General features: G+C 34.2%; 1 protein-coding gene across 2 annotated transcripts in view; it reads right to left on the reverse strand.

The window, feature by feature from the left end:
- Positions 1–14,498, reverse strand: part of LOC132517991 (cadherin-10) — a 123,662-nt gene that overhangs the window by 50,441 nt on the left and 58,723 nt on the right. For both annotated transcript variants that reach the window (XM_060146004.1, XM_060146003.1), the window contains exons 2-4: positions 6,826–7,120; positions 5,159–5,278; positions 4,431–4,598 (exon numbers count right to left, since the gene is read on the reverse strand). In XM_060146004.1, the coding sequence (XP_060001987.1) occupies positions 4,431–4,598; positions 5,159–5,278; positions 6,826–7,120 (583 nt within the window). The remainder of the gene's footprint in view (positions 1–4,430; positions 4,599–5,158; positions 5,279–6,825; positions 7,121–14,498) is intronic.

Below are 14,498 nucleotides of genomic sequence, written 5' to 3' on the forward strand. Positions count from 1 at the left end.
TCATACTAAGGTGTACATGTCCTATTAATGTTCACATATTTATATACCTCTAAAATCACAAGAGTATGATGGTAACTTAGGCACACAGTTATGCGTTTGTTAATTCCAACAATAATTGACTATTGCCAATGTTCCTGTGAGTGTAGGGCTCCCTGATCTAATCTCCCACTAACCTCCTTGTTCTTTGGTAAGATCCAACCAACTGGTCTTCATTTCTTGATATTCAACTTCTATTCAACATCATTCAACTTCCAACTCAGGGTTTCCCATATTCTGTTCCCTCTGCTTGAAGGACTTTCCCATCTCTTTGTATGGTGAGCCTATTCCATCTTGCAGTGTTTGGATTTAGTATCCCTTCTTGAGCAAGCCCTTCCCTTATCCTCTTCCTTGGAACACTTGTGTTCCTCTTTTTAACCAGAACTGAGCCAATAGTATGTATAGAATTGTTTTCTTATGTATCATCTTCCTCCCCTGCTTTAATGAAAGGTCATAGGGACAAAAAAAAGTTGTTTTTTTTTTAACAATATTCATATGTCTTTTTTCTAAAATAATGTTTGGTGCAAGAGTGTTCTCAATAAATATTTTTAGATAAAAAAATTTCTGATTTCACTTGAACAGTTCCTCAGATAATATCAAAGTTTCTCAGCCTCACCTCTGATGACATTTTGGGCCAGGTAATCCTTTGTCATGTGAATTGTAGGGATGTTTAGCAGCATCCTTGCTTACACCCAATAGATGCCAGTAGTACCCACCAGTTGAGACAAACAAACATGTCTTAAGACCTTGCTAAATGTCCTTTGGGGGACAAAACTGTCCCTGATTGAGAATGATTGTTATAGACCCACACAATAAATAAGCTAAACAATGAAGGAGGACATGTGGGCTTTCACTTGTCCTTGTCCCCTCCAAATGATGGAGATTTTTATCTTCCGCAGATGTACCATATTGGGAAATGTGGAATTTGGATCAATCTGTATGAAAGTTTAAGTTTTGACTCTACTTTTATAATATTGAAAAATAATAATAATACAGCAGTACTTGCACAAATCAATATTACTGAGCACATAAATACACTAGTGCCAGCCACTGAGTCAAGCATTTCATATAACTTAAATCAGCGGTCTCCAACCTTTTTGGCACCAGGGACCGGTTTCATGGAAGACGATTTTTCCACGGATGGGGTCGGGGGGGATGGTTGAGGCAGTCATGCGAGCGATGGGGAGCGGTGGGGGGCGGCAAATGAAGCTTTTCTCGCTCACCCAATGCTCACCTCTTGCTGTGCGGCCTGGTTCCTAACAGGCTGCGCACTGGTAGGGGGTTGGGGACCCTGATTTAAATTATTTAGTCTTACCACTCCATGGGGTAGGCACTGCCATCCAGTTTTACTGAAAGGCACTGAAATGGCACCTTTCTACTAAAAGGTCAGTTTAATGGAGCAAGGTGAAAAAGCTACTAAGTGAAGAAGACAGCATTGGGATTCAAGAGGATGACTCCACAGTCTGTCCTGAACTGTCCCATATGGCAGCCACTAGCCAAGCCACTAACCCTCATGCAGCTATTGACTAGAAGTGTCATTAGTCTGACTTGGGCCTTGATGTAACTGGAAAATACTTAATGAAAGAGGATATTTCAAAGAATTATGGAACAAGAGAATGTAAAACATCTGAATAAGTTTTATATTGATGATATGTTTAAAGGATAATATTGGGTTAAAATATATGATTAAAATAAATGTCTCTCCTGCTTATTTTATTTTTTTAATATGGCTGATAAAAAATTTACAATTATTATCGTGGCACACATTTTTGTTTTGCATATTTCTATTAGGCAGTACTAGTTTGTCTTCTTTATTATTTCCACTCTGAACCTCCTTTACTTCTTCCATATATTGGGTATAAGGATAATAACAATGAGTCTACACGAGTTAGTTGCAAGTTTCAGTGATATGCTACATATGAAGGTCTTCATAAACTGTGGAACTCCCTCCAAACCTCGGCTATTTAATGAAATGATATGAGAAATTAAAAACTAGTTTTCCGCATGTTAGGTGACTTAGACTATCAAGTAACATTTTAATTGCCATGACTGAGTGTTCCCAACAGTAAGATATGGTTGCAAATGTTCATAAGAGAAAAGATAATTGAGAAAACAAAGATCCATAAATTATGTTTCCATCTATAATTAAACAATAATGAGACAAGATACAGGATGCTCTAAAACTTCTCATAATATATTGTGTTGTACATCTGGAGTTGGTCATGGACTTCAAACCACCTCTGCTATTACTTGCAGTTGGCCTTAATGTCTATAATGTTCGTTTTCTCATTTGTAGAATGGAGATCAGAATACTGACCTCAATGAGTTGTTTTGATAAAATAAAGTAGGTCAGTAAATAACTGATACAGGGTGACATAAAAACGCCATTCAGAAAACATGTTATGCTATTGCTGTTTCTTTTTTTAATTATTATTACTATTATTATTATGTCAGGCTTGTGTAATGTGCCTACCAGATACCAACCACAAATTCTGACTTAACAAAAGAAAAGAAAGTAATTAGTGAATGAATTAATAAAGGTATTACAGTAGAAGAAAAATGATAAAATTAACTTTTATCAGATATTTTCATCTTTCAAATGTTTAGTTTTTCCATTTAATTAGAATCTATTAATTTGCTTATCAAATGCATAATTTTTAAATGGACTGTATTTTGGACACATGTATATATGTTCCTGAGAATTTAAACTATAATAATCCTCTTAATGGTCATTTATTACTCATAAAATACTTTTTTCACAAATATTTTTGCTCATTGTGGATTATGCAACCACTTAACAGTTTGTTCTCCTATATTTGCATGTCCATTCTCCTGGTAACAGGATCATGCTAAGAGGTGGTTAGAAATACATATAAAATGTGAAATTTAAATTGTAGTGCAACGAGGCATGTCTTTAGACCTGTTCTAAAAGAACTATAAAGATTTATTATTGGTTTGCTTTTCCCTGCTGATGCTAAAGGTAACCTGAAGTTGAAACTTGATAATTTGAAAACGGCATAAGCAAACACCCTTCTTTGTGTTTTGGGCCAAACACCACAGTAGCAATCCTGAGGAGCATGTACCTTAAATATCTAACAAAATATCATAAAAATACATAAGCATATGATTAGTCCACTCAAGAATATTCTCTCTGAATTTTATAATCTTTCCACACATGTGATTTTAAACAATTCAACTAAAATCATGCACTATTAATAAAGTTAGATAAAAATAGTACAAGAAAAGAGGTGAAATGCTTTTAAAGAGTCAAAATAATACAGTGAATTCTTAGACTGTAATTCTTTCTGTGTAATGGCCTTTAGTATAAAGATATAAATATCAAAAAAAGCTATTGCTTTTTACACTTTAATACTTTATCACAAAGTTATTTAAGGCAAAAAACAAATAAACTAAAATTGGGGGATCAATTTAGAAGTTAATACACAGCAAATGTTAAAAATTAAAAACACAGATCATACTAAAGCCTGTGTTTTATGCCACATTTCCTAACAACGTGAGATTCCATCTTGAAGTAAAGGGTCTTTTAGATTAGCAGGAAATTGGCTGAGTCTTGGCGGTGTCCATTGAGACCCAATATCATCCTCTCTAGCTGCATGTCTACCAAATTTGTATAAGAAAGGAGAATAAATAAATGTAATTATATGGTCAGAAGCTAATGGTTCTTAACCTCTTCTTGACTTATTTTGAGAATTTGAAGGTTTCATTCTAAACCACAAAATAAATCTATAAATAAATCAAAAATACAAAATGTTTTAGTATGACTGCCATTCCAAACACAGATATTACATGCAAGTCTGACACAGTGATATTAAATGGAAGTCTGATTAGTTTGTAAGGTTCCCCCTATGTAGTTCTTTCTGGCTAAGTTCTTACAATATGGCAACTTAGTTATTTTATTGAAAAATTTTACCCTTGGGTTAGAATCTTCCTTATTAAATTCTAAGTAGAAATAAACACATTCATTGTAGAAGTATAATTTAGTTTTTATTTTAATAAAACATTTCCTTTGCTGACAGAAATAGTTCTTAGATGATAGAGTATATATATGTATATATATATATATAGAGAGAGACAGTACATATGTAAACTTGCATGTGTATGTATATATATATATATATATATATATATATATATATGGAGTGGTTTTGTGATCATAGATCCCTCTGTCTCTGAATGAACTATGTTTGAAATATTTAACTTCTATCTTTTGATAACAGTGAATTCATCAGCATATACATCTATTTTTTTTCTTCATTTTTGTAGCACAGTTTTGGTCTGTTTTAAATGAAATGATTGACAATTGCTTTTTCTCCTCTTTTCTGTTTTTACTCTAAAGCTTTTGCCCTGCAGAAACACCATTAAAGACAGCTTACTCTGGGGGAAGCGCGGTGGATTGTCATTGACGTCTGTCAGCGTGATGTTGACCGTGGTGGTCCCTGATAAGCCTCCCATCTGGCCACCCATGTCTTTGGCCTGGATTACCACTTGATATTGCTCCCTGTTTTCTCTGTTCATGTTTGGTAAAGCAGTCCTGATGATACCTTGAAGAAAATGGAAAAACTTTTATTATGCTCATTAAAATCTCAATTATTAGTTGATTAAACTCACAATTGTAAATCCAAAATAGTAGTGATTTTTGAAAGATGAGAACGCTTTTGCTATTAATCTTTATTGTCTAGAAATTGTAAAAATGATTCTATGTAAATATTTGCCGATTTGTGTTGTTTTTCTATTTCCTAAAGAATATCGTATGTGCTGTCTACTGCCCTAAACCCAGATGCAAATACATAAAAGCAGGTATATTCCCATTAGCTCGCTCGATCATTCAACTCTGAGTTCTTAAATCTTTAACTGTGGCATCATCATTCTTCTGTGAGTATTAATGTTAGGATTTTGTTCTTATTTTCCCACCTTTTTTTTTTATTTTTTTTTTTATTTTTGCGGTACGCGGGCCTCTCACTGTTGTGGCCCCGTGTCCCCTGCATCGGCAGGCGGACTCTCAACCACTGCGCCACCAGGGAAGCCCTTTATTTATTTATTTTTTACTTATAAATATCATAAAGACTACTAAATGAACAAACACTGATTCATGATTCCTGACCTGTTTCAGGTTCCACAGAGAAATATGGCTGCCCTTGAAGTATGCTGTAAATGACTCTGGCGCTGTTCCCATAGGAAGGGTCATCGGCATCTGTAGCTGTGACTTGCACCACAGAAGTACCTGAAGTATCCAAATTCAGCTTAGTTCTGCACAGTACCAGAAGGAGGAGCAAAAGCACTGGTTTTCATGGAAGACTTCAATGATTTTTGGCTTTAATAATGACCTCTTAAAGAAACATTCATATATAATTTAGATGAAAATAATATATATATAGTGTATTGTAGGTAAACTTTGAATTCAACAACATATTTTATTTAGCCAACAGGTGTATTTTCATGCATGCAATAGATAATGCTACAGTGTATCAGATTATAATAAATGCAGACACTTTACAAATGCTCGGGTTTGATATTTAAATTCATTTTCACATAACAGATTTGTTTTGTGTAAAGGGCATATCTAATCACAAAGGAGTAAGTATGCTCTTTTTTCTCTCTCTCCACTAATTAACTATAAAAATAATTAACATCTGTTCTAGAATACGATTTTATGAATAGATTAAATTCTAAATTTAGAAACAATCCAAGATGATTCCAAGTCCCAAGAACTATTAGAAGCTATTTAATAAAGTTCAAAATATATAAAAGGGCTTTATATTAAGGTGATTGCCAAAAGTCCTTGGGATTTAGTGAAGTAAATATTAAATAATAATCTCTGAACAATGCTTTTGAGAACTGCAGTTGGAAATTTTCTATTAAAATTGTTACAAGGAAAAAATGTATCAGAATTGTTTCATCAGTTTATACTTCTCCCACATTTGAGAAATGATCTATTCTACTAAATCCAAATACATTATCTCTAAAAATGTTATTGTTTTTTGATGTTTAATTTTCTGTGATTCTCTATTTAGCAAAAACATGAAATCAATTTTAACTTTCTTTGCCTACAAATACACCCTCCATTTATTTACATCGAAAAAGGAATTCTATTTTCTTGAATGTTATACTTCCAGTTTTTTCACGCCTTCTGTCTTACTGCTTCTGCAACCTAACTTTAAATTCTGTATCAGTTTGTGATTAGCTGTTGATTTTCAACTGGTTTATTTGAATAAGAGATTTATATCAGCAGAGTTTTATATATAATGGTTAAATTGAAAGGATGTTTTAAAATATTTAATATGAAGTAATAGAAAATCTATTTAGAAAATCTAATTAATTCCAATGTTCATAACATCTAGATAATCCAGACAAACTCTTTAGGCAGATTACGACTAGAGTATATATGTAGACTCTAGATTACATTTATGGTGTTCTAAGTGTACTTATAATGTATTTGGAGTCAGGACTTTACACAGCTGTTCTCCAAATCCATGTCACAAAAATTTGCATTTTCATAGTTTTCTACTGAAGGTCAATGGTATTTTCTTGGATTTTTGAAGCAAGTGTCTATTTATTGTACTGTAGAAACTTACAAACCCATAGGAAATTAGAAATGCATTAATCCTTTTTTTTTTCCTGACTCGTTTCATAATTCAGAAGATTAAACACATACTCTTCGCAGGGAATCAAATATGATTTCAAGTAATAGATCATAATATTTTAAGAATTTCTTGATAATTATTTTTTATACTTTTTGAATACCATCATAAACACTGTAAATGAACTTACCTACAACAGACATTTCAGGAACACTCGCCGTATAAATTTCCTCTGGGAATGTTGGCTCATTGTCATTGATATCATGGATTTTGATCACAAACTCAGACTCCGGTTCTACTGGCCTCAAAGTTCTTCTGTTTATAGCTTGTGCACGTAGAGTATAAAAGGCCTTTTCTTCCCTATCAATTCTTCTTGTGGCATGAATGTCACCTGTTTTTTCATCAATAATGAAAAGAGTACCAGCTCCATCTCCAGACAAAATATATTTGAGGGATCCATCTCCTTTATCTTGGTCTGAATGAAGCTAGGGGGAATAAAAATGAGCATATCCATGATAATGTCTAAAGATACATAATGCAGAAAGAATTCAAAGAAGGTCTCTCAGGTCACACTTTTGAAAAATGGGGTCAGTTATCTTAGTTCTTGAAATGAGAGTTGAATAAGTATGATCACACTCATCTATATACTTTAAACAATAGGACTAGCCTTTTACATATCAGTGTGATTTTTATTCTAAATGGAAAGAAGTAATAAAAATAAACCAAACACAGCTCCTTTCTTTGCTTTGCTCGGTAAATAACCATTTCCATAGGCAAATAACTCCTGACAAAGACATAAGTCATTAGTCTTGATATGCTGGTGTAAACATTGCTTCTCTCATCTCTTTCTTTGAGTGGAAAATATTTTACTCTCATATTATGCAAGAAATTTATTTCCTGTAAACTTATTTTTAATTATTGTATTTCTGTTGGGGAATTAGCAATATTTTAAGAACTGTAAGACAGGCAAAGTTGCATGAGACATGGCTTCTATGTTAGAAGCCCTACCCATCATTCTCTGATTCACACGAATGACAACAACTGCCCCAGAAATATTTGTGGGGTTCAGAATAGATGTCTATATAACACCTGCCTATATATTTTAAGTTATAAATCAAATTAGTAAACTATAAAATAAAATATGCTCTATCTAGTCTCCTACCTTGTCAAATCTATCTTCTTAACAACTGCAAACAACAAGTTCTGTGTAGAAACAATGCAATGTAGGGCAAGCCTTTTTCTTGCCTCCTTGCTTATGCCCACAACACTAATCTTCCACAATCTAGTCATCATGTCAAAGAGCTTGGCATGCATTCATGTGGATATATCAGCCTAGCCCACATCCCATCCCAGTGCTAATGCTTGCCCAGGAGCCCATGTGTCATGGGCAAATTCCATCTACAATTGCCCTGTGGTATCTGTGGGGGATTGGTCCCAGGACCCCCGTGGATGCCAAAATCTGAGGATGCTTGAATCCCTTACATAAAATGGCATTAGTGTAGTAAGCTCTCAGTATCCATGGGTTCAGCATCCATGGATTCAACCACCCATGGATTGTGCACTATGTTTACTACCTGTGGTTGGTTGAATCTACAGACACTGAGCCCACAGATGTGGAGGGGTGATTGTATATAGTTTCTAACAGATGCATACTAGGCCAGCCCTCAGGATTAAGGGTACATATAACAATGGGTAAATCTGGCCGTTGGTAGACTGACTTGGAGAAGAGACTCTCCAGGACCTAGAAGCAAGTTCAAGGATGTTTGGGCGGGAAATAATGGGTCCCAAGTACTTCAAGGATCGTCTGGAAATGGATGTGCAGGTTCCAGACGTGAATATCCCCCTGCCTGTCATGGAATTAATACCCTGAGGGAGAGACTTAGCCATAGGAGGAACAGAGCATGGCTTTGTAAAACACAAGGATTGTAAGTTTTTCTCTAATTGTACCACCACACCAATAAATTATTTTTTTAATGCTAAGATCATGTTTCCTTATTTGCAGTAAGAGATTATGCTTTAAAATTTTTATTTTGCTTTTTATCTGATAAGAAATAGAAAAAGAATGTGTAGATTATCCAAGTTTTGATAAAGTATATATTATAACTTAGATATCATCATGCATATGTTGTCTTTTTTAAATTTGAGGTATAGTTTTACAATATTGTGTTAGTTTCAGGTATACAGCAAAGTGATTTTGTTATATATTCTTTTTTAAAATTCTTTTCATTATAGGTTATTACAAGATATTGAATATAGTTTCCTGTGCTATACAGTAAACTCATTGTTTATGTATTTTATATACAGTAATGTGTATCTGTTAACCCCATACTCCTAATTTATCCCTCTTCCTCCTTCCCCTTTGGTAATAAGTTTGTTTTTTATGTCTGTAAGTCTTTTTCTGTTTTGTAAATAAGTTCATTTGTAGCATGTTGTCTTTTTTAATATTCATACAAAATATAGTCATAAATTGGAATAGGCATACTGACCTGTAGCCTAGAAAAATAAAAACTGGAGACAATATCCTTCCAGTATGCAAAATGTTATAGAGTTAGATATTTATCTGAGTAGGTTTGACTTTTGCTCTTTAGATTATTTAAATCAACAAAAATTTTAATCTATTTACCTGTAGAAGTATTACCCTGATTATATTCTCTTTTTTTTTTTTTTTTTTTTGGTACGCGGGCCTCTCACTGTTGTGGCCTCTCCCGTTGCCGAGCACAGGCTCCGGACGCACAGGCTCAGCAGCCATGGCTCACGGGCCCAGCCGCTCCGCCACATGTGGGATCTTCCCAGACCGGGGCACGAACCCGTGTCCCCTGCATCGGCAGGCGGACTCTCAACCACTGCGCCACCAGGGAAGCCCTATATTCTCTTTAAAGTAGAATTTTGTTTCTTTATTTGAAAGTTTCTTTTTCTTTATAGGTGCTTATATCAATGAACTTGGCTGTGAGAACATTTTTATGTGGATATCAAAAATGTTTAACTTAAATAAATATTTAACCCCTCCCCAATATATTTTATTACTGGTTAGGTAATACAATATATAGGTAATACAATATATTATATACAACTGCTGGGTTTACAAAAGCAGTCTATATTTTTGTTAATGGTTTGTAATAATCAGCATTTAGCCATTAAATTTGGATCAAACTCCATTTTTCTGATTTTTGGATAAATAACTCAGTATTACAGATATAATAGGAAAAAAACCCTCCAAATAGATATGTACTTTGGAGAAAAAGATATAGAAGTCAGGCAACAAATAATTTTTTACTGCATTTTTAGTTATTCATAAACAACAAAGTAAGGTTGAGAAACAAGAAATATCTGCTTTTAACTAAAGAGCTCTCAGAAGTAACATATGACTGTGTTGTCCAGGGAACTACTCTCAAAAAGTCACAAGAGGGGCTTTCCTGGTGGCGCAGTGGTTGAGAGTCTGCCTGCCGATGCAGGGGACACAGGTTCGTGCCCCGGTCCGGGAAGATCCCACATGCCGTGGAGCGGCTGGGCCCGTGAGCCATGGCCGCTGAGCCTGCGCGTCCGGAGCCTGTGCTCCACAACAGGAGAGGCCACAGCAGTGAGAGGCCTTCAGTCTTGTGACTTTTTTGTTTTTTTTTTGCGGTACGCGGGTCTCTCACCGTCGTGGCCTCTCCCGTTGCGGAGCACAGGCTCCGGACGCACAGGCTCAGCGGCCACTGCTCACGGGCCCAGCCGCTCCGCGGCATGCGGGATCCTCTGGGACCGGGGCACGAACCCGTGTCCCCTGCCTTGGCAGGCGGACTCTCAACCACTGCGCCACCAGGGAAGCCCAAGATACAAGCTTTTTAGTCACTGAAATGCACATAGTTGCTGGGAAATTTTCCAATTATATAAATGTACAATAATGTGGCAATTTTCCAAATGACAGATATAAGCATTGCATATTTCTTATTCTGTCCCGGAATCAAAATAGTTCAAGAAAAGATTATTGATATTATCAATCATCTGATCATATAACTTTGTGATTTGTACTGGACAGTTATGATGTTTATTGTCTATTCATTCAACAGTTTTAATTGAGAAATATTTATTTACTCTCATAAGAATCAGGTAGTTCTAAAAGTAAATGAACAATTCCATCCTAGTGCTATGGAAGATTCAAACACAGTGTGTAATGGAATTTCACAGGATAGTCCCTAAACTAGCCTACAGGAATGAGTGAGGATTTCCTTAAGCATATATCACCTAAGTTACGTGATAAAGAATGAGTAGAGGTTAAAATCTGGGAATTTTTTTTTGCATTTTACAAATTTTACACCTCATAAAGGACACTGGATGAATATAGAAGGTAGATTCAGAGTGGAGAAGGAAATAAGACAAGATGGGAATCATTAAGACCAGTTCTCTTCTAGTCGGTTAGACGTGCAAAAAAAAAAGTTGCTAGTATAGTGATATTTTAATTTTTATAAAGCTCTGTTTTGGAATATGAATCACAGCAGGATTTTTACCTTCACTTATACTACAGAGAGTGAAAATTAAATCTTGTAATTGGACCTCATAGGGTGGCAGTTTCCGTTGGATTAGAAAATTGAACATGATAGTTGGGAATCAAAGCGATGAGGGTTGGAAACTGGACTGTTGATTTCGTGAGTCGGAAATGAAAAGATTTCTACCTTATAATTAAGAGAAACAAATTAGATCTATGAATTTATGTGTTGCTTTTAAGAAACCAGACGTAATAATTTTTTCTTGAACTGTGTGAGAGCCTGCATAAAAGAAAAGAAAAAGCATTTTCTTTTCTTACAGAGGAAACAATGGAACACTAACACTAGAATAAAAGGACAAAAATGACCATATTTGGGGGCTTGACATTAGTCTATGTTTATTGAAATATTATTTAAATAAACATATTTGAGAATTGGACAAGGAAAGAGACTGCAATAGATATGTACTATGAGGCAGAGACATGCATTTCTAGATGTCCTAAGACTTGGGAAGTTGCTTTCTGCCCTAGATGAACCTGATAGGAGACAAAGTTAACTACTAAGGGGTATGATGATGATGTTGATTTTCTAAAAGTTACAGAAAGAGAGCAATGGACAAAGTTCTTTAATTATAGTCCTCCACCTAAGCTCCCTCTCTCTTTTTCAAGTTTCTCTTTATTATTGTAATTATTCTTTTGCATACTCTTCCCTCCTTATCCTGTTATTGTCTCTCACAGTCATTCCTTGTGTGTGTGATAAAATTTTATTTTACATTCCAACTCATTTACTAAGCAATGATCAGACAGGGATTAGTCCTTATAACTGTAGCTTTCTCACTATTCTTCCTTTTTTCATTTGGATATTAGTTATCAATACTTGGATTTATTAAATATTTAATTAAACAAAATCAGCTGTTTGTGTTATTGAGAAGTGGGATTATGGATCAAGTGCTAAATAACTTAAAGCGTCTACTCTGAAATAAATTTTATATTGATTTGACCTTGTGCTATTTTATTATGTGAGATATTAAGGTTTCTTTAAACATAGAAAAAAATATCAGATTATTGTGGCTTTAGTTCCTCAGTAACCCCTGTTCTCCTGTGTGAAACATTTGGGCCACAAATCCTCAAGAAGAATTTTATGTTAATACTGACCTTTTCTTTCCTTGAAGAAAGCCTATTAAAAATTCACAACCTGCTGTGTTCCTTGTAAATTCACAAGCAGATAAAGGACATGGCAATGTACATGACAATTAATGAAAACAGAACAACTGGTACTATGCTGCACATTTAAAAGTCATTTTCCTATTATTTAACTTTTTAAATTTGGATGTGGTTAGTTATAACTCATTTGCTTATATTGATTAGTTTAATAATTAAAACTAAACAATCCACTGAATTTAAATAAATATTTTAATAACAAATTATTTAATGAAAGCCTAGTAATTTTAAATCTGGCAGGTTTTTATAACATTTCATGTAAAGCATTCATTTAAATATATTTGTCTAAAACGAAGTTTGTAAGCTAAAAGGGGTCTTGTGGCTTATATAGTCTAAGGCCATCTTTACTTTTAAGAGGAAGAAACTGAGATTCAATCAATTTTTTATCACACAGGAGTTAAATTAAGATTACACTTGAGGATCAGTGCTTTGTTGGTGGAACTTTTTCTTCTAAATATCAGTTCATTTTTATTTTTCAGTTTCTCACATTAAGTTTGGAAATACTATAAAAGCAATCAAAGTATTGATCTATGAAGTACAGGGAATTTAAGTAATTTGTTACCAAAAGGATAACTGATAAAAGATTTTATCTTATACTTTCCCCCTTGGCTGGAAGAAAAATGAACAAGTTTTAAAACGTAAAAAAATGTATCAATACTGCCAGTAAAAGTCTGATTACTAGTTCAGAGGAATTTATGTTGCTGTGTGAGATTCTTTCTCATTCAGAATACTGATACACTTTTAGATATTGGTCATCATTGGTATTTGGTTTGATCCCCAACACTGGGAAAAGACAGTAGAAAAATCAGAATTATATTTGTAGAATTATATTAGGATTGTATTTATAATGGTTAGACTAGTTCTTTGAAGGATACATTTTGATAAATGAATCCAAATAACTATAAGATACACAATCTGAGTTTAACAATATCTGGTTTGTGTGTGTTCATTAACTTCAGAATATCAGAAATTGTTGAATAGATTTTCTAATGTACAGTGATAATTTTATGCCTGCTGTTATTTCAAACAGCCAATATAGTCTGTATTTGTTTTTTTTAAAAATCCAGAAAATGGCTAATATGCTATGCTATTCTGATACCATCATCATTAGTATTTTGCTCTAATTGCTCTAGTGACTAACATAATATCAAATGGAAAATAAGGCATTGAATCAAGTAACTTTAAGTTTGCATCCAATAAAAAAATACCAGTGAAGATGGTCTAGCACCAGAAAACAGCTGAAAGCATGTAAAAGCAAATAAACACAATCTGGTCAGAAATAAATAAGCAGTTACTCATTTTGTTGAGACTAGAGGAAAAAAGGGAGGGGGGGCAAAACTTGAATTGGAGTGTGTGACATTTACACAGTAAGATGGAGCATTATTTTAATATTAATGATATAGAAAAATATACATCATTTTTTATGAATTGGAGAAAGTAGGCACAGACGGAACTTTCCTCAACATAATAAAGGCCACATATGACAAACCCACAGCCAACATCATCCTCAGTGGTGAAAAACTGAAAGCATTTACACTAAGATCAGGAAAAAGACAAGGTTGCCCACTCTCACCACTCTTATTCAACATAGTTTTGGAAGTTTTAGCCACAGCAATCAGAGAAGAAAAGGAAATAAAAGGAATCCAATCAGAAAAGAAGAAGTAAAGCTGTCACTGTTTGCAGATGACATGATACTATACATAGAGAATCCTAAAGATGCCACCAGAAAACTACTAGAACTAATCAATGAATTTGGTAAAGTAGCAGGATACAAAATTAATGAACAGAAATCTCTAGCATTCCTATACACTAATGATGAAAAATCTGAAAGTGAAATCAAGAAAACACTCCCATTTACCATTGCAACAAAAAGAATAAAATATCTAGGAATAAACCTACCTAAGGAGACAAAAGACCTGTATGCAGAAAATTATAAGACACTGATTAAGGAAATTAAAGATGATACAAATAGATGGAGAGATATACCATGTTCTTGCATTGGAAGAACCAACATTGTAAAAATGACTCTACTACCCAAAACAATCTACAGATTCAATGCAATCCCTATCAACCTACCACTGGCACTTTTCACAGAACTAGAACAAAAAATTTCACAATTTGTATGGAAACACAAAAGACCCCGAATAGCCAAAGCAATCTTGAGAACGAAAAACGGAGCT

Source organism: Lagenorhynchus albirostris, chromosome 3 (genome assembly GCF_949774975.1).
Source record: "Lagenorhynchus albirostris chromosome 3, mLagAlb1.1, whole genome shotgun sequence".
NCBI classification, from domain to species: domain Eukaryota; kingdom Metazoa; phylum Chordata; class Mammalia; order Artiodactyla; family Delphinidae; genus Lagenorhynchus; species Lagenorhynchus albirostris.